Consider the following 21,591-nt stretch of genomic DNA (forward strand, 5'->3'; position numbering starts at 1 on the left):
TGCATCTGCACCGATCTCACCTTTTCAAAAGTCAGTTTGGACTGGAGCAGCACAGGGAAAAGTGGAGGAAAAGATGCTGTTGTTCTGCGCTGTCCCATGATGCACACGCTCAGGTAGATGTCGCTCTTATTTTCCAGAAGCACACCTGGACAGGTGACCTGAAAAGAGTGTAGCGGGTTTCGTTTTCTGCCGCTTAATTTCTTTTCTTCCAAATATGTTTTTATTTCAAAATAAGATGTAGATTTGTTTTATATTAAAGCAACAATTGAGATGTTTAAGACACAAACTAGGCTGTAAACTCCAACTGTAAAGAAATATAATTATTTGTACGTAGATGATGTAAACATGACAGGAATTTTCGTGAATCATGACACTTCCAGTTGAAACTATGGTCTGTGGTGAGAGCAGGGAGAAGGTGGAGGAACAGCTAAAGAGGAAAGGAGAGGAATGAAGGTCAGATGCAGCCAGACGGAGCGAAAATGAGAGGAACTCGAACGGAACGGTCAGGTTACAGGGAGCAGGGATGAAGACGCTGGAGGTATTGAAGTATTTCAGGTCAACAGTCCAGAACAGAGAGAGCGGGAAAGAGGCGAAGACGTGTCTGCAAGCAGATCGGAGTGGGTGGAGGCAGATTTCAAGATGTGATGAAAGGAAAGGTGTAGAAGACTTTTGGCAGAGATGAAGATGTTGAGCTTCTTTTTGTGAGTGACCAGGATGGACAGGATCAGGAATGAATCCACCAGAGGGACCGGTCCTGGTAGATGTTTTGGAGATGAATGCAGGGAAGCAGATTGAGAGGAAGAACAGTGATGATGCTGGTGGAAGGATGATGAGCTTGGGGCTGCCAGAAAAGAGGAAGAGGTTCATGGATGTAGAGGAGGATGACATGAGGGTGGATGGTGTCATTGAGGAGGATGATGAGGACAGGAAAATGATTTGCTGCAGCGCCCCGTATGGGAGCAGTGGAAAGACAAAACTGATCACTTTCACAAAACACAATGACTGTTCCAACACAATAAAGTTGATCAACAAGCTGCAGAGAACTTCACGTGAAAAATGAATATGGTTTATATTGTGTATATGTGGAAAAGAAGAAAAACATTTCAGTAACTGGGACGAAACTATAAACAGTACAAATATCAGGAAAAATAAAGATTCATAAGCACAATTTTACTCTAACAGGAGTGCAGCATTTTTATTAATCGATTTATGGAGTGAAATAGAAGGGAAATTGGCAGATTCGTGTAATAATTTGGCTTTGAAATCAATCTCAAATCTAGGTTCAGATCATTTGAAAATTTTTTTAAATAGAGTTTAGTAAAAAAAACATCAATTTAAAATTAAGATAAACTTTTATTATTTTTTTAAATGCAGAGACTCTTTCCTAGTACAACCAACCAACGATAGGAAGAAATTAGTGGTTGTTTTGGGAAGATAAAGGAATTTCAAAAGCTAGCTTTGTGCCTGAAAGGCATGAAGATGTACTTACAGACCGGATGTTTACGTAGACGGTGCATTTAAGATACTTTGAGGGCTTTTTAGACCCTGAACTCCTCTTTCTCATTTCCATTTAACACGATTTTTAAACTTTGTTGTCATAGCAGCCAAGCAGCGACCGAGCGATATCCTGTCACGTGACTCAAAATTAACAAATCACAAGTCGGGTCCGTGTTGACGCCTGCGCAAGCGCAGTTGTGAGCTTCTTCTGGACTTTCCCGCTCACAAACCGGAAGTGAAGTGAAGGCAGCATGATATGACCGGGACAAAAATATTATCCAAACAAAAGAAAAATAATTTACTCAGTTTAACAGTATATTTAAAAAAAGTGATATTTATAAATACATAAATGACTTTGAGTCTTTCTGACAAGCATAAAGCTACCACTAATGGGGAATAAATGTATATAATTTAATTTAAAAAACACACACACACACAGAAAACCCTAAATGAATGCAGCCCAGAGTGGTTAAATTGTTGTAGCAACCCTCAAGCAAAATTAAGACTCATCAGTGACACAACTCTGAAACATTTTAACAAATATTAAGTAACTGGATCTTGTTGCTGCCCTCTTCTGACATACTGTGTTCCTGTTGCCCCAGCAGATTAAATTACAACACATGCAGTTACACAACAAATATGCAAAGTAAAAAATGTAAACATAACACATTTTAAAAAATGTGACTAATCTTGATTTTATTAGTTCCTAGTAACAGGCTTTATTTCATTGACATTCAACAGTAACACATACTTCAATGGGATGTTTAATGAGACGTTATAGTGACCACAAAGATGAAAATAATATAAGTCATTGCGCATATATTTACAGCAACAAGCTGCCAAACAAAGGCATCATGTGGAATTTAAATTAATAACCCAGTTTGTGTTCCTCCACATTTTAATGGTGCAGATGGGAAAATGCTCTGACTGAATACAAGTCATGTCAGTGTTACAGATTTCACAAAAACTGCCACGAAAGCCGAGTCAATGTGGAGCTCATAAATGGGGTAACTTGTGAGGAATCCTCCAGTCACAGATGGAAATGCCTTATATGTGCTGCTCTTCCTAGTGTCTGGCATTTTGATTTGCCTCCTTTCTTCTGTCCGTTGTGTCTCTGCCAACACTCATAGCCTTTGCAGCAGTGCTGTTGGCTGTTGGGGACCCCCCTTCGGAGCTGGAAACAAAACATTAATTACCATTAAAAACATTAGCTTAGACTAATGCAAATAGATTTCTAGATACAGACATGACTAGGATGTTGTGTGTGATACGCGGTTGTACCTCTGAATATGAAGTGGCCTGTTGTCCTTGATGAGGTTGCTCAGTTTGTAGTAATCCAGAAAGGTCCGAGCCACGTTCCTGCCCAACTTCATGTCTGAAAACAGGAAGTCAAGGCCTCATCTTTTTCTGTAACTGGTTTGAACTCAAACACTGCAGAAGCATTGCACAAGACCTCTGGCCAAATGTGTAACAGAGCATAAAAGTGATGCATATTGAGGTTTTTCTTTTTTGCATTTAAAAAAAGAAAGTATCCTTCCTATCCAACGGAGTTTAGTTTCTCCACGTCTGTGAGGTTCTTTCAGGATCCTTGAACTCACTCTGTTAAGTTGTTTGCAGCTTTCATGTTTGGTTCTGATAGCATTCCCAAATTGCTGTGTTACCTGAACGTTTTGATACACAGCACAACATCTACGGACATACTTTATCATGAAAAACCTTTCACTTTAAAAACAAAACACAGGAGTGGATTTATATATCAGAATTCCAGAAAGACATGAGCAGTAGGTCTTTAGACGTGTGGACATCAAATTTTTACCACAGTAGTTAATTCTGCTATAAGCCCAAATAGCAAAGAGGTATATCAAACAAGAGCTCTGGTCGTAAGAGGTTAAAGCTTCTTATTTCCAAAGAAACCTGCAAAATAATAACATTCAGACCGTGATATGTGAGAAAATGATTCAGGCTTGTTTTTGTTGCAGTGACAATTCAGAAGTGTACGAGTACTTAAATCGTTCAAAAGTTTTCATGCTTAATTTATATGCATGATGCATTAAACCATCTCTCAGACACATATAATGGTAAAAGGTTCTGCTTTGTCATCAGCAGTCACTTCATCGTCAGGACAGCAAATAAGTAAACGCCAGTGAAAAACTGCAAGTTACAACACACTGTTGAATTAAGCAGGGTTAAATCACTTGCATTTCACTCATGTCAGCCAAATGCATGATGCTGGCATGAATCACACAAAGCAATTACTTACACTGGAGCCCTAATTTAAATTCAGAAGCGAGCGCACACATCATCCGCCTGCCCAGCTTTCCCCACTGCATTAGGGACACTATCAATAACTTCGATGCTTTTATAAAACACCTGAGTATGTATAAGTGCTGTTGCCAAGTCAGTGATCATTAGGCTAGCAGGCAAATAATCATGTCGGGCCGCTTCAGATAATGAAGGAATGGTGAAACTCTGAATGCAAACAATGTTCCCAATCATAAAGAGCGCCGGTGTAGTGAATACAGATAGAGAAGAAAATGCTGCTTGAAATTTCATCCTCAGCACTGAAGTGAGTGGGAAACATCAGACTGCGGTGATCCATCTCACAACTTTTCTCTGCCTTTATTCCATCATCATGCAGGAAATCCATAAATAAAGTTCACACAAATCCCAGCTCAGAGCCACAGATTCATAAAGGGTTTCTCCTTGTGTCATTGATGTTTAGCTGCTTCAATTTTTCAACAAGCTGAACGGAGCAGCGCAGAGACGTAATCCATCTTTTCCCACATAATTACCTTGTTGATACTGAGATACGACCTGTCGTTTGCTCAGCTGTCCGTCTGTCGCAGCCGTGTTGTTAAAACTTCAAAGACAAAAAAAGAAAATAAAGATTTTGATCTTCTGCAAAAGCCTGCACGGCGGAAAATCTATAAGGGTTTCTGGAATCCGCCCAGAAGTCCGCTGGTCATTTCAACAGGCTTCTGGGGTTTGTGGTAAATCGTACCTCAGAAGTGCTGGTAAGTTACACCTATAAATGAAGGAGAAATCCCTTTAAATGTGAAAGTGATGGAGGTCTTTTTGCTGTTTGTATCTGTGCTTTCTACCATCGCTCCAGTGTCTGTGTTCATATCCCATCTGTCTGTCTATCTGTGTCAACAACATCAGCCCAGACTTTTTCTGTCTATGTGAGCCTGTGAGGCCTCTGTCTGTTTCATTATAGGATGAAAGCTCCCTGTCAAAAACCCAAAAGTCAAACACACTGATTTCAGTGTTTTACATTTGCAAATAAACAGTAACGTCTGCATTTCAGTGCATTATATTTCCAACAGTAAAACAGCCAGGTTGATGTAATGTTGGAATTTAACCACTGATTGTATTTGAGAGTGATAGGTTGAGTGACCCCCTGACCCCTGGCGCTCCAAACAGGAAGTACCTGCTGGCTCCAACAAGCCAAAATCCCATAGACCTCTAAAAAGAATTAAACAGCTGTTCCTCAGTTGTTCTATTGGTCAGAATAACTATTGCTGCTCTGATATTTTTTTTAACATGTTCTTGATAATCCTTATTTTTTCATATTTTCTCTGTAGTGCAATTTATTCAAGTGACAAACTGACCAATCAGATGCTACAGTAAAATCAGGTGGAGCATTTGATTCTCCCGAGCCTGCTTTCAACTGGTAGGGGTGTGGCCAGTGGTTGCCATAGGAAAGATGACTCAGACCGACTCGGACCAATCACTGCCTACTGACGATGTCTGGCTCGTCCGCACAGCGGAAAAATGGCGACTGAATTGACTTCAATTCGTCAAAGCCAGAAGTAAACTATTTTCTAAGGATGGCATCACACAGAATTCACATGAACAGTCAATGATTGTAAGGGGAAATAAGTCATTTGTTCACAACTGCAATGCTCCAAAAGAAAAGCATGTTTACTTTGTGTTACTTTCCTGCTATTTTAGTTCATTTGCAAACAGAAAATTCCTCCACAGCCGTGCCTGATGGGCCTAATTTAGCTGGAATGTAGAAGAAATGCAAGAAATCATTATTTTATTTAAACAATGAGTAGAAGGGAAATTATTAGATTATTTAATTTACGATAAAGTACACTATTATAATGAGTGCACTTTAAGCTTTTCCCCCACAAAAAACTAAATTCTCCTGAGTGTTTTTATTCACTCAAATGAATTTTAACAGGCAAGTTCAGACAGAGGTGCACTTTAAATTTCTAACAAACGCAGAATGTCTTTTAGATTTGTTGTCCTGCAAGAAAGTAAAAATTTCCTCCAAAAGATGTTTTCTGAAATGTTAATTAAAAAATGAATCAAAATTTCAATTAACAATTAAAATACGTAACAATAAAAAAAAATACAATTTCTTTTATTTACAGTCTACTGTGTTGATATTTTGAAAAGAAAGTAACATTTTTATGATGCAAAATGATCTAAAAACTAGCTTTTCTGGTAAAAATCTGATCCCCTGACCTGAATTGCTTTAGATGATTTTTTGTATTTGAACCACTCTAACAAATACATTTTTGAATTTACTGAAATATCACATATCTGAAGTGAAATGTTTTTCACCTACAAGTGTAAAAAAACTAAAATAGAAAAGTTAAATGTTGACATTAACCATGAAATTATACATATTTAAAAACTTAAATGGATCCTTAGTAATTGTAATTTATTGTTTTAAAAGCACCCTTGATGTTCTCACTCTGACCTTTGGAAAGTTTCTGGTGCTTCTCTCTGTTTTCTTTCATCAGCAGAGAGCGGTGCCAGTCCCACGTTCTTTGGCCAGGCACGCTCGGCGACAGAAATATCTCCCAGACCCCGCCGTGCACAGATGGGCTCTCAGCTTGGCTTGTCACGACTCGCCGTCTATTGCAGGAGGTTTTATGATGGACGGTCGGTTTCTGAAGGAGAGCGTCTTCCGTGGAGTACGTGGCCGGAGACACGGAGGATGCCCTGGCTGTCACCTGGCTGGTTGCCGGGGAAAACCGTAGAGTCTGGAATGAGGCTGATGCTGCAGCAGGAAGTGTTGTGGGTGAGAGCCAGGAAACAGTTGGCGAGCTGCAGCTTGGATTAGAGCGCTGTGTGTCGTAGAAGTACTCAGAAAAGTTTTTTAGCCGTCCACATGCAGGCAATCCAGTTTGAACTGACATAATTAATACTAATTTGATTGTTTACATTGTGTAAATACCTTCACTGTCATGACCCCTGTACCATCATTATCTGTTATTGAGGTGTGTGGATGCAGTGTGTAGCTTCCCGCCTGTGTGCTGGCTGTTCTTTATAATCATAATGGTCTTGTCCAATCAATAGCAGGTCATGGTCGTGGCTCAAGGGTAGATGTTGGTGAGATTATGGGGGCATGTGAAACAAAAGTAATGAAAAGGATGACTTGTTTACTGCAGATGTCAGCTGTCGGCACCACTTTCTGCCGCTTTTCGCCATCACGTCTCTTGTGACTTGTCCCGCCCGACAGACAGACAAGGTGACAAACACGCGACAAGGTCCCCGGTGGAAAAATGAGCGGGACACATGGAGAGAGCTGCCTATAGGACAAGTGTTAACAAGGAGACAAGCAAAGGGACATTCAAGCCATCAATATGGGCCACTGGCAGGTCCTGTCAGTGCACTGACATGCAGAGAACTCATTATCAATGCTAATTAAGGGGCTAGTCAACAACAGCGATACAGAAAGGGACAGTTTTGTCCCTAATAGTGAATCAAGCTCACGTCCAGTGGCCCAAAGGGACAAACAGGAGCCGAATCCAAACCCTGATCAGAGAGACTGTTACTGTCAAGGAGACTAGCTCTGAAAGCCAAGCAAAAAAGTGAAATTCAAAAGCTTTCTTTCCTTTAGTATACACATGAATTCTCTTTGACCTAAGCATTTCTAAATAAAAAACATATAATAGCATTTGTTTACTGCCAATTTTTGGCTTCTTCAATAAGTAGAAATAGAAGTATTGTGCTTAATATACCTAAACACAAACGTGAATTAGGGCTCTCGAGTCATTATTCCATCTGTTGTCCACCAGCATTAGACGGTAATTTGAATTCCTAAACAAATTTTCAGGTTCACGGGTTCCAAAGTGCAGTCTACATAATGGCAACCATTTTTTAGGTCAAAGTTTGCATCCAATCAAATCCCTCCTAAAAGCCATTTCCCTCAGAACTTGGAGCATCATTCAGCTTTTTCACTCGTCGTAAAATTGTGTCTTTTCACCTGCAGCTCTTCTGCGCTTCACTGACACGGCTGCAGCCTCGGGGCTGGAATAGAAAGGCAGCAGCGTGTGTCGCCAGATGGCACGAAGACTCTGCGAGGATATAATTGTGTAATTAAGGTGCATTCAAATTTACATAATGCAACTAAGATCCTCTGATTATTGCACACATGTGATAAATGCATCATGAAAAAGGCTTTCCTCCATTTCCAAACTGAACCTTAAAGTAAGAGTTGATCCACATTTACATACATATATATATCCATAGATATATCTATAGATATATACAAACTCCGGTTTGAAATGCAAACAGACAGTTCTGTTAAGCTCTTAACAAGAGTTTTGTACCTCGAAGGACATGTCCATGAAATGCCTCCCCAGCTTTGTTTGGTTTGTGTGAATTTATAAATTATTGAGAAGGAGCAGTGGCAGCCTATCAAGAGGAATTTGCAGAGATATAACCCAAGACAATACTTCTATACTGCGTATAGTAACTAATTAAGCTGTCATTTCTTTAATTTACTTTCAAAATGCACTAACAAAAAACGTCCACTACTGTGCCCCTTAAACATCTTTAAAAAAGGCATTTTCTGGCTTCAAAGTTTATCTATATGGATGATAGGATGTTATTCTGAGGTTTTATATTAAAAATGTTCAATTTTTAAACATCAAAACACAGCAGGGTCAGTTTCAGAATCTGACAAAAACAGTTGTTTTTAAACTTGTATATAAAATAGACAGATTTAAAAACATGACTTTAATATTTTGTTTCATGTTTTGTTATGTGGCCCATTAATATGAGCCTACAGAAGGATTAGTCTTTGCTTTGCCAATTATTTAATCTTGCTTTGACAACAGACTTTTGGTGGAAAAAAACCTGTTTCCCGGGATGCCAGATCGTGCAGAACCTGCTCAGCTCTCTTTGCTCTGATCATCAACCTAAATTGGATTATGTTTGTGAAGAGCAAACACAGCAGCAAAGATGTTGGGGAAGCAAAACACATCAGATTGATGCTGGTTGGATCGAAGGGCCAAGAACCTGTCCTGCATCTGTTAGGGGACTGTGTGTGCATGTACTTATTGAGTTGTGGATTGATTTTAGAAAAGAACCAAAAGTTACTTCAGAAACAGTGGATTGATTTTGCACAAAGCCTCTGCCACAGCTTTCATTCCACGTTTGCTGTTTTACACATTTCATCTGGAGACAACTGGGATAAACGTTTGACACTGCATTGTTACTACCCACTTATTACCTTCTCTTTGCTCTGCATCTTTCTGCAAGCTTTTCTCAAATTCAGCAGAGTGGAGAACTTTTCACTATTTAACCCTTGTGCTATCCTAGGCACTTTAACATTGGGAGTTGGGTCATCTAGACCCACTAGACAGTGCTCTGAACCTTTTTTCTTCAATGATTTGTGATCTTCACTGGTGTCCAGGGATTACATGAAATCTTTCCACCTTTATCCACCTTTGTCATGGTAGGGAGTACACGTCAATGGAACGGGGGGGGGGGGGGTCATCTAAGACAGCACAAGGGTTAAGAGCTAGAATGTAGAAATAAGGAAATTATTCTTATTATTAAAACCCTATAGGCTGCACGGTGGCGCAGTGGTTAGCGCTCTTGCCTTACAGCAAGAAAGCCCCTGGTTCAAGTCGTGGCTGGGGGGCCTGAACCAGAACATCAATGGGGGACCTTTCTGTGTGGAGTTAGCATGTTCTCCCTGTGCATGCGTGGGTTTTCTCTTGGGACTCCAGCTTCCTCCCACCGGTTAATTGGTAATAGGTCATAGGTTAATTGGTCACTCCAAATTGTCCCTAGGTGTGAATGTGAGTGTGTGTGGGTGTGTGATATGTGTGACCCTGCGACAGACTGGCGATCTGTCCAGGGTGTCCCCTGCCTTCGCCCATAAGTGGCCGGGATAGGCTCCAGCAGCCCCGTGACCCCGAAAGGGACAAACGGAAGAAGATGAATGAATGACTGAAAAATCCTTTTGTTCTAAACTCTTGACAATAGAAAATCTTGATTTGAGACTCAAAAAACTTCAGTGTAATTTTTGGTTTAGTTCTGAAGTTGTTTATGTTTATGATATGTAGATTGTTGGGAAAACAGTGAGAAGGATTGTGGTTCAATAGTTTCAATGAGCCTGCATTCGTCCAATTACATTACATGTTTCAATAAGTTGCTGTGTCTTATCGTCATGGTTGCCTCATTCCTACTTTGTTAACATCCCATAATGCTTGGCTTCGGCGGCCGTTTTGGTCCAGTTTTTCCGCTCCGAGCCCAGAGCCGATTCAGACTGAGGAAACTCCGAGCGAACCAGAGCTCAGTCCGATGGGAAACAATCCAAGACCACCTCCAAAGATGAGTCCCAGAGCGGTTCCTGGTCCTGGATGTACTCAGACTGAATGTTTGTTCCGGATTATCGGGAGAAACTGACTTTGGTTCCCTTTAAGTGGACCAAATGTGTTCAGTCTAAATACACCCTAAGATGGGCAGACTAATTTTGCCCTAAAATAAGTCATTTTCATTTAGTACACTGGTGTTGTGTCACTGTTATCAATATATGAACTACAAATAGGTTAATCAAAAAACTCAAGAAATACAAACCATTTTCTTGGAACTAGCCAAAAAATTATTATTGGGTTGCATATCATTCAATTTGAAGTAATTCCATCCAACAGTTAGCTTTAATATGGCCTATTTTTTCTCGTTTTATTGCTTGTTTCTAGATTTTGATGTCTCATCATGAGATTTCTCACTGCATGTACAGATAACTTTACTACTTTGTAGATCGTTTTTTCTTAAGATCAATTTCCTATTTCCAAGCTACCTCTTTTTACAGTGCATTGAGCAAAAATGTTTAATCTTGTGCATTTAAGCAAACTTTCATCCTCTGAGTGGCTTCACTTTGAATTTGTAATAATTCTGTCTGCAGGTTCGCCTTTCTGAGGCATATCAACACTTCCATTTCTTTCAAACTTAAATTGCCTCAACGACTTCTACCATTTGCGTGGTCCGAAAATATTCCAGAGTTTTCCACGCTGCAGATCCGAAAACGACCACAGAACAACTGAAGCGGGCCGTGTGCATTTTTGAGAGCACTCTTGTGAGAACACCTATTCATCTGAGCATGGCAACAATATTTGTGCAATCAACTGTGTGCGAGTGTCTCCCTCTGTGTGTTTGCTTGTATATAAAAGCATCTATCCATTTGTGCATGTCTGTGGGATATGATGTGTATGATGTGCGGTAGTGAAGCATAATTGCCTCCCAGCCATATCATTTGCATACTTGTCACAGCCGGTCCTCTGGGTGTCAGATTCAATGATGCATGGTGTGTTTCATTGGCAGCTCTGGTATTCATGGAGTCCCACGGTTACAGTGACGTGCGCATCAAGTGCCGTCGCACTGGCAGGCGTCGGACGCATGCAGAGGATCCACACGGTTTGTGACGTCACACCGCCGATTCTGCATCGACGGGATTATGAGTGTTCGCCTTTAATGAGACATTACAAGGAGGAAAAAGGTAATGAACAAAAAAACGCATCATTTTAGGAATACTATTAATCCTATAGAGTTTTTAAATGTAAGGATCCTTCAGTCATCTAACTCAGAAAAAATAAAAGCTCAGGTAAGTAGGCTTTGAACCCCCCCAACCCAACCCCATGCAGGCTGGAAAACATCAAGCTGTGTGCTGAACAAGATCCCACACTCTAACATTTCCATGTGCAGCCTTCACAAAGTCTAAAAACCAAAAAAAAACAGCAAGCTGGGATGTTGGCTTGCTCCAACCGAATAAACAACAGAAACCTGGAATAAATGTCCACGATGCATAAACCCAGAGACATATAGAAATACAGATAACTGCAGATGTGAAACGATCAGCCATCAAGTATCAGGGAAGAGGAGTCTCAGCTTGACAACGTGATATAATGAGCTTTTATGTTGTGGGTAATGAGACGAGGGGAAAGAACGACGTACAGAAGAGAGGAAGGAAAGATGGGGGGGGTGAGAAATCAAACACAAATACACAACCACACACGGCGCTCCACCGTTTCACGAGCACCTTCCAACTGTGACAAAAGTCTTGGCTGTTGGAAAGGTTAGGATTTCAATTTTAGCTGCACTGGGTCCCCGCAGTGGAGACGGCGATACGGCAAAGATGAAAAGGTGAGGCCGGCACATTTAGAAAGGGTCAGGGGCCAAGGGCATTATTTATTTGTCATGTATTAGTTTGGAAGATTGTGTGCCGTTTGTGTGAGTGTGTGCTCCAGGTGAGAGAGTCAGCGAGAGGAAGGGGCGGGGTGCTAAAGGTCTCTGTTGATGATTTACACGCTCCATCGAGCAGACCGCCGGGGCGTGAAAAGTGACATGGCCTGTTCCTCCAGCCTGCCTGACCCCAATCTCCGCTCTACAGCGGGTCCCCGTGCCGCCTGCCCACTCCGCAAAGCTCCTCCCCCGTGGTCCTCCACCTTATCACATCAAGAAAAACATCCACACACCTGGACACGAACACGTCCTCCCACCAGACCAGAGTCATCTGGTTTGACCTTCAAAAAGGAGCAGATTGAAGGTGAATCTTTTATAGCACTAGGGGTTCATATTTCCAACAAAATACACAATATTCACTTTTTCAGTGTGAAAACGAAAGAGGAATGCACATTGGTTGAATGCTGTAAAGTATTCAACCATTGTTTCCCCGTTTCTCTTTCGTTATTTTAGTTTCTTCCGCCCTTTTTTTTACCGTTTAACTCCCACTATTTTTCATCTATTTGAACCATTCAACTGTTCAAATGTTCAGCTCTTTCAGCTTTTTCCAGCTGTGACTTCTGGTCCTTTAAATCCTTAAACTTTTCCAGATATTCCAGGATTTCTGCCTCCATTGAAATCCATGGGAATCCTTGGAGCAGAAGCTCGCTGGTTCGATACCCGGCTCTGGCATTTTCACCAACATATTTATTTGTTATTGTGCTGTTTTGACTTTATTTATGGTCAACTTTGATCATTTCTTTATCTATTTATATTTATTTTTTCCAATTCTTACCCTTTAAGTTTCATTTTCATTCAGCAATGTCCCATTCAATCCTGCATTTTCTTCTGGAAATGCAGCTCCTTTCTAGTTCTCATATTATTTTGCCATTAAAGTGAAAAATATGTTCAAAAATGAAATATTCCCAGCAACTCTAAAGCAGATTTGACTTTTTCCTGTTCGTATAACCGTCTCATCTCTGGAGAAGACTCAAAGAACAACACTAGAGGGCACTTGTGCTACGCCGTCTATAGCGCTCCACCTTCAGTCTTTGTGCAGCAGAGCACATGCTTTTCATATGTAGGGTCCTTATCACTCTCTAAATCTCTTTCCCCTCCTCTCTCTCAGTCTATCGGAAAGATCAGGAGCTTCACTCAGGAGCTTCTCAGACCTGAGAAGGTCATTGGAAGGAAAACTTCTTCCATCTGCCTCCATTAAGGAGCCCGTGACCTTCGGCTTCAGCGCTAAATCCCTATTTGTGTTCCTGCTCCGTGTGTGCATGAGTCTGCCTGACAGGAGGCTTGTTTGCTCCATGTTTTTATTGCAATAAAAAGCTTCGGCACACGCAGCTACATATGTCAGCACCAGCTCCTCTCTGTTCTCTCCTTTGTAATTGAAATCAATAGACGCAGATATCACACCCTGTTCTGTCACTACACATCTGCTGCAACAACGGCCAACAAAAGAGCAACTTGCCTTCCTGGTGAATACACATGACCTGCGTTCACACACACACATGCGGACACACTCTCAGGCTTCACAGGCACCCAAATTGACACTCCAGAGGCTTGATTACAGATGGGGGTTGTTGAAGAAAGGACGCACATGTTTGCGTAGAGAAAAATGGTTTGAGCACGCGATGAAGGATACAAGTTTCCTCTGTGTACGGCACCGGGGCGGTGCTGCCGGCTGTCATGAAGCTGTAGAAGGACACCTCCAGAGTGTAGCAGTAGGAGGTGTCATCGAGGAGTCCACCCAGGAAGCGCCTGCCGGTCCCGGCCTTCACCACGTCACGGTTAAAGGAAGTGTTGGACTGGAGGAGCAGACGGGAAGACAGACGTTCGCCAAACGGGACGGCACTTCAAGATTATAAGGATTAGCGCACACCAGCTTAGAGTTAGGGCCAGACCATCGGGTAAAATAAAATTCTAAAAGGGAAAAAAGTTGCTTAGCTTTAATTTTGCAGAAACATTACATGGTTGAAAAGCCACTTTTGTGATGGAAAAATAGAGATGATGGGGAGCCAAATTTTAGATTTACATTATTCTTACAGATGGAGTCGTAAAAGAAAACCCACTTTATAGCTCCCATTGGCTTCATAAACCTTTATAGTTTCTAATGGCATAACGTGGACTTAGCAACAAATAGCCACTGTGACCATTAGAGAGGCTGCAGACACAAAAAGCATGAACTAAAAAAAAAAATCAGTGTTCCGCCAAGAACTGTTCTATGGAGCCCATAAAGGGCCATTGTAGAAAAAAAAAATTTGAACCAAAAAAACAAAACAAAACAAAAAACTAACGGGTGCTAACCTGTTACTAACAGTTTTTTTCTTGTTTTTATTTCAATTGTTTGTTTTATTCACCAGTTACTAACAACCATTAATACAAATAACAAATGGTTTTAGTTTGTCATAAGAATCCAAATGCCAAATATAATTTGGACCCTTTTTTGAAGCAAACCACATGACTTTAAATTTCGTTTACGATGGCGCTCAAAGATGATGTAATTGTGATGGTAAGCAAGCAAAGCTGCGATCTCTTTGTAGACAAGTCAAAGCAAAGCAAAGTAAAACTCAATTAGTTAACGTAATGCCATTTCCAGTTAACTTGGGAACATTTCCCTGTGCGCAAATTACTTAGTAACAGGTGCACAGCCGTAATTATTTTATTTTATTTTTTAACTTCGATTATTTTTTTTACTTCAAAAATGTTTTTCTTCAGTGGCCCTGTAGGGGCTCCGTACTATTCATAACCCAATAACTGAAACTTCTTTTTATTCAACCATAAAGTTTTCTCTTGATTGGAAACGTCACAGGAATCTTCCAAAATTCCATAAGATGATATGATTGCTGGAAAAAAAATAATATTTGCTTTAATTTACATTCGAACGAGAAGAAACTTTTCCGAAATTTGGCGGCAAAAGGACAAATTAGTCCTATCTAAAATTTTGGTGTATATGAGGACTGGACTGGTTGACCCCCCCCCCCCCCCCCTCCCCGTTCCAAACAGGAAGTTTGTGCTGGTTTCAAGATGCCAAAATATCATAGACTTCTATAAGAAAAGAAACAGCTATTATTCAGTCATTCTCTTGGTCAGGAGAACCATTCTTGATCTGATACCTTTTTTTTCATGATAAGTTTTTTTTAGTGCAAGTTATTTAAGTTATAAACTGACCAATCAGGTGCCTCAAAAAAGGCAAGTGGAGCGCCCATGCCAAACGTTCAAAATGCTTGATTGACAGATTTTGTGTAACACACTTTCAAGCAGGGATGTAGACTTCCAAAAAGCTCACTTCTGATTGGTGAAAGTCTCGGTAACTCAAGGGCCATCGAAAATAAATAAGCAAAAAAAACTATATTTATATACATTATTTTTTACATTTGCTGTCAGCCAATCAACATTCCTACCATAATTGATTGAAATGCAGTCCGACCAACTGAACTTCGATACGGCTCACATGCGTTCCCACAAAACTCCAGAAAAGTGTCAGCGTCAGACTCCTAACCATAGATTCAGGGGCTAATCTGACTTTCTATTATCTTGACTGACCAAAAAAAGTACCTACAAGAGAACGCACACGAACATTTCTGTTCGTGTTGGGGGCCGTTGTCATGACAACCGTGAACAGAGCGGTCCAATTCACCAAGCTCTGAGAACAGACGTTTTATCTACGTTTATCGTTTTAATTCTAAATAATTGTCTGATTCATTTTAAAATCTGCTTTTTATATATACCCTATTTGTGTACATTTATAAACATTTCAAATGATGACTTTGTAATATAGGAATTTATGTACACACAAATATATTCACGTGTGGATCTTCTGGATACTGAAAAACTGTGTCAGCTTTTAAAAATCTCCTCCTTGTCATTTCCACCTTCAGCACAGCATCGGTTCAACTAAAGAGAGAATGAACGTACAGTAACTTCACTTTGTGAATAATCAGCTTATTTTCGTGGATTCATATAATGTCATTACAACTCCGGGTGGGTTATAGACGGACGTGTCGGCTGTACCGCACAACACGCTGGCGTTTTGGGAAGAGTGTTGAAAAACTTCCCGTTCTCCGTCACTTCTCTGCACCGCACTGACTTGCTGAAATGCAGACTTAGCAGCCACCGGTGGGATTTAGCCGTGATTGTGTTGTGCTGCTGCTGCTGCACTGGGCTTTAGGTAGTGCTGAATGGGCAGAGGGACAAAAGCGCAGTAAGGGATATGACCCCTGGGCCAGCTGTCACTCAAGCTATACAAACACAGAAAAAGAAAGAAAGAGTTTCTCCTGAAATTGAGTTTCACTCGTCCTCCGTAACCATCCCTGCAGCACAGACGCGCACAATGAATGACATTTTCATACACATGTGGGCGAACATCTGGCTCCTCTTCTACTCTCTGAGTGTCAATAGGCAATAAAGGTTACTCCTTACTATGGGCTGAAGTGGCTCTGTTAGGAAATGCCACTGTCATTGAGGAAAAAGAAGGTCACAGGAAGAGACAGCTGAGAGGAAACCGTTGGGTGGATAATGAATGGAGAGAGCGGAAGACTTTAAACACTCAGTCGTATCAGTTTCATATTTCAGCATCACTGAAAGTCTGCTGCAGAACACCTGGACTTTTCTGCCGGAGCATCTGGATGTTCTGCAGGCCTGTGCTCCCCTGTGACCTTCTGCATCTTTGCAGCAGTCTAGTGTTTTTCTGAGGGATTTTCAAAGACTTTCATCACTTGACTTTGTGATTTCTTTTTCTCATCACGCCCCTTCTCTACAACTACAAAGTTACAACAACCCAAAGTGGCATTTCCATAATTTAGTAATAATAAAAGACAGAAACGTCTTAATCCAACAGTCTTTTTCATCATCTGTAATTATACTCGGGTGCGTCCCATGGCCATCAGAGATGCTTGAGCCCTTTCTACAACTTGATTGGAGTATTCCCGCTCTTAATTCAATTAATTAGACTCAATCAGGATTTTCAGGCCCATTTTCTTTTTCCAAAAGTGGGTTTGTTTTGACAAAAGTCAAAATTTGTCATATTTGACTCGATCCTTTGTTCCGGATCGAGTCCTGAACCTTGCGTTTTGTCTGTATTGAGACTGGCATCTAAGGGAACTACAGGGTAGCTTTTGGGGTGCGGCAGACAGGCTTACGCGTACCGCGTAACGAGGGAAAGAAAAGCGTGCAAGAAGTGTTTTTAGCTGTGTCCAACAAGTAAGGAGTTGGACGCTTTCTTCTTCTCTGATAAAATGACAATCATTGCATTACATTTTTCTGCAACTCATTAGTTGCTACTCCTGTGTTTAGATCACGTGACCTCCGGCTACGGTGGCCGTCTTGGTCCAGTTGTTCCGCTCCGGTATCCAGACTGAGGAATCTCAGAGCCAACCAAAGCTCAGTCCGATTGGAAACGAACCGAGATCACCTCGAGGGCGGTTCCTGGTTCCGGAAAAAGACCACTGGGAACTCTTTTGTAGTAGATGAAAAGAGGATCGGGGTGGAACTCGAATGTTTTTTCTCATTTCTGATCAGAGTGTACCTTTTTCATTTTGGTTTTCTCTTTTTGTCTTCACACATTTCCCGTTAGCTGAACATCTTGCGTTTGCACCTAACTCCAAGCGGCTGAGTGCATCATTGTTAACTAAGGCATGTTTTTAGCCTATTAAAATCAACACTTAAGTCAAATGAATTCAGCTACACTTCACTGGTGCCCAGTCCAACCTGTGCTCTGGAGTGTCTGCCACTGAGAGTGCAGCAGTTGGCAATGCAGTGCCTGACTGAGCATCACTTCTCCAGGACTTGCTGAGATAAGACTATTTCATGCTTTTCCAAAACTAGCTTTGCTAGCGAGGCCGGCGAATGACTGGCCCCTCAGCACACGGCTCTGGTTGTCTGTGTATGTCTGTTGGTGTCACTTACAAAAGAGAAGTCTGGAGCGTTTTGGCACAGCAGTCGGGGGAAGACAGCCTGTCTCTGGACACGCTCTTCGTCCTCAAACACATTTCCATACATGAAGCCGTTCAGCATGGTCGAGTGGGCATGGACATCAATGTAGAACTCCAAACTAACCCTCTGCAAGTTAGAAGTAGAACACAAAAAGAGAAGAGAGGTTTTTTCAAGGGAGCAGGGAGTCTGGGCACGTCCTCCATCAGGGAGCGGAGTCTTCAACAAATGGTCTCTCTGGGAGCAAAGATGGACATGTATGACTTCGTGGAGACGCTGCAGGGAAAAGACTGTGACCCACATGGAGGCCTCACAAAATGCTACAGACAAAGCAGAAAGTAAGGCCACAGAGAAATCTGAAGAAAGACAACCAACCACATGTGCCATCGCTGAGTCTGGTTTTTGACGGACACAGAAAGAGCAGTTGAACTCCGACTGGACTCCCTTCAACATTCACCTGAAACACTGTAGGGATTTACATCCGCAAAGTGATGATCTAAAAGTTAGGAGCGTCTATTTGTTTTTTTGTTTTTGCAGGGATTTAGTTTTCTATCGCGTTTATCTTATTTTTGTGGCGGATGATTGCTTCTGTGAAGTCCGTTCACGTCTGATAACGCACACATCGAAGAGCATTATTCTGCTTATACCATGGTCATCATTTACGTGAAAAATAAATATTTAATCAATTATCAGAACTTTAATCGCGTTATGTTTTTGAGTTTAAATCTTTTTTCCCAAAAAGCAGACTATGTAAAACGCAGTGCGTCATGTTGTCACGGTGATGCTACAGCGCTCTGCTCTAGCTCTTTCCTTTGAAAAAAGGGATCGTCATGAGAAATTACGTTTGGAGAATGGACGGATGGATGTATGGGGCATGAAGGCGATTTGCAGGAAATTTCACGATCATAGACGGCTCCGTGAACCTGCAGAGTGAAAATGTTCATGCATGTTTTCTACGGGCATGCTGTGGACAACAGGTCGTGGTGGGCACTTATATAACAACGAGGTGAGATGGGGGCAGTTGTGACTACGTTTTTACACATGACTATTGCGTGGTGTAAGATAATTACACGACAGCATCGTCTTTATGTCATAAGTGCCTGCAACTTCCATTAACCTCACGGATACTCTACAATACACTTACTGCTTGCACAACAACGGTATGTTGTGCAAGCCTCAAGGGAACTGTAAGACACACCTGCGCTCCCGTTATGTTACGGGTCAAATTGACCTGTTAAATTTGAACATATAAGAAAAATAGTTCAAAGTATTTTTTCCATATGAAACGTCTTCTGCTTAGTTAGTGTAATCAACATATAATGTGAAAATGGTTCATTTCACATATTTGCAACCACCCCCTGCATGTTTATATCATATAGATACTGTTCGGGTCAATTTGACCCAGCAGTCAAACTGGAGGTAAAAGGGTGTCAGAGTATTTCTTTCTTTGCAGCTTTGAGACATATTTCACCCCAATCACGCACAAACACACATACACATTTCTGGTTCACAGGACATTTATGTAAAACAAAATTTCAATTTTCTGTTTCAGTGTTATGTAAAACCATTGTATTTTATATGTTGATCTTTAAAAAATTTACAAAGTAGTTGAACATTAAAAAAAAGTTTGAATATATAAAATAAAATATATTGTATAGTTTTATGAAAACGTGAATTATCTAATATTTGAACCATTCCCTGTTAGAAGTAAGGAACACAACTGCACTAAATATTGATAAAATAATCAGTAATGGAGTTAGTAATTAAATTAGTAATTAGAATCACCAATTTAGGATTTTATTTTGGTGTCAGACATCTTTTGGATAACTAAACATGCACCGGGTCAAATTTGACCCAGGAACACTATTTCTGTTTCTCACAAATGAACATATCAGGAGGGTTAAGATGTGGCTGTGCCTCTGTATAACCGTTGATGGGCCAAAACAACCCGTTCGTGTCAACTCCCATACAAGTAGATGTGACAACAGCTTTAGCGTTAAAAAGTTAGAAAGACCTAAGAAACGCTGACAAATAAAAGTTTCAAAAGAAAAAGTTTCCTGACTTAACAGTACCCAGTAAAAACAAATCTGGCGAAGAAGTCTACGTCTTCCAAATTCGTCTGATGTTATTTACGTTCGGTGCATTCTACAGACTGGCTGCTTCTGTCATCCTTGATCATAAAATAGTTCCTGAGAAGCATCAACTGCTCAACGTCAGAGCTGGCGCTCCAATATTTTAAAATGTATGCCTAACTAAACAAACTGGTGAACTGACATCAGTTTCAGTTCAATTCTACAAATATTATACCAGAGTCCATTTATAAATGGGAAAATCCATTCTAGAAGTGAGCTCACATTTCTTTGTTATCACAATATAAGGTACTGTGAGACAGCACCTGTCACCCATCTTTCTATCTTCTCACATACTTCATATTCCACATTCAATACAAGTTTTTAACTCCAATGAATCACTTGAATTTGTACAAAAGTAACTCATGAACTGCCAGATTTTTCAATAAAGGTCAAATGTAATTTCAGATTTACACAAACAAGACCCTTTACAGAGAACAGAATAACAATTCAATTCTGTTTGTGTCCCGGAAAGGTTGATATGTGTTGATGTTCCAACTTTTCCTGGTTACTCTGTCTGCACATAGGCTGTACTGGATCGGACTGTGGTACCGAACCTGTACTGAACAGCTGGATGGAGTTGTTTCAAAAAGGCCAAGAAAAAATAAATGACAATGGATACATACCATCATTAACTCTTGTGGTATCATAGGTGACCCCACCCTTATATTGACGTGTTCTTCCTACCATGACAAAGGTGGATAAAGGTGGAAAGATTTCATGTAATCCATGGACACCAGTGAAGATCACAAACAATTGAAGAAAAAAGGTTCAGAGCACTGTCTAGTGGGTCTAGATGAACTTTGTACTTGGGCTAATCTGAAGATCACATGACGTTTGGAGCTTTGTAGCCATTGAATGTGCAGAAAATCAGCGACTTCTTTGCACTATGAACTCCAGCATCCTCTGACACCTCTCCATCAGTTTACCTGGTCGACCACTTGGTGTCTGAGTTGCTGTTGTTCCCAAACTCTTCCATTTTGATCTGATAGAGCTGACAACTGACTGTGGAATATTTAGGAGTGAGGACATTTTCCACTGGATTTGTTCTGTCCTATGACAGTTCCACGCTGGAATAAACTGAGAGCGATTTCCCCCATTTTTTCACAAATATTTGTAAAAACAGTCTGCATGCATGAGTGCTTGATTTAATACACATGTGGCCAGGCCATTTTTTAAGTTGTTGTAACCCTTGTGCTATCCTAGCCTCTTTACCATTGGGAGTTGGGTCATCTAGACCCACTAGACAGTGCTCTGAACCTTTTTTCTTCAATGATTTGTGATCTTCACTGGTGTCCATGGATTACATGAAATCTTTCCACCTTTATCCACCTTTGTCATGGTAGGGAGAACACGTCAATGGAAGGGGGGGGTCATCTAAGATAGCACAAGGGTTAAATGGTTGCCTGAATTCCATTAAGTGTAAATGGTCTTGAACTGCAGAAAACAAGTCAAACGCTTTTCCTTGTGTTTAGGGTCAAAGCTTGGGGGGGTTCAAATGAAGACAAGTTTACGTAATGAAGTAAACATAATGTGGTGTTAAATTAGCGCTAAA

General features: G+C 40.8%; 2 protein-coding genes across 13 annotated transcripts in view; both read right to left on the reverse strand.

The window, feature by feature from the left end:
- Positions 1–1,707, reverse strand: part of spata6 (spermatogenesis associated 6) — a 16,508-nt gene extending 14,801 nt beyond the window's left edge. For 3 of the 10 annotated variants that reach the window (XR_013655654.1, XR_013655655.1, XM_078946370.1), the window contains exons 1-2: positions 1,490–1,703; positions 21–158 (exon numbers count right to left, since the gene is read on the reverse strand). Coding sequence is in view for 6 of the 10 variants with exons in the window: in XM_078946370.1 (XP_078802496.1) it covers positions 21–158; positions 1,490–1,570 (219 nt within the window). In the remaining 4 variants the exon portion in view is untranslated. Of the gene's footprint in view, positions 1–20; positions 159–1,489 lie in introns of all 10 variants that reach the window. The other 7 variants (XR_013655656.1, XM_078946372.1, XR_013655657.1 and 4 more) reach the window with 6 other exon arrangements.
- Positions 1,708–2,166: 459 nt separating this feature from the next.
- The window catches only part of agbl4 (AGBL carboxypeptidase 4), a 426,145-nt gene continuing 406,720 nt past the window's right edge, over positions 2,167–21,591 (reverse strand). For all 3 annotated transcript variants that reach the window (XM_078946347.1, XM_078946349.1, XM_078946348.1), the window contains 4 exons: positions 17,884–18,036; positions 13,622–13,784; positions 2,779–2,872; positions 2,167–2,671 (listed from right to left, as the gene is read on the reverse strand). In XM_078946347.1, coding sequence (XP_078802473.1) covers positions 2,563–2,671; positions 2,779–2,872; positions 13,622–13,784; positions 17,884–18,036 — 519 coding nt within the window. In that variant the 3' untranslated portion in view covers positions 2,167–2,562. The remainder of the gene's footprint in view (positions 2,672–2,778; positions 2,873–13,621; positions 13,785–17,883; positions 18,037–21,591) is intronic.

The sequence above is a fragment of the Oryzias latipes genome, chromosome 4, assembly GCF_053564925.1.
Source record: "Oryzias latipes strain Hd-rR chromosome 4, Olatipes_Hd-rR_3.1".
NCBI lineage: Eukaryota > Metazoa > Chordata > Actinopteri > Beloniformes > Adrianichthyidae > Oryzias > Oryzias latipes.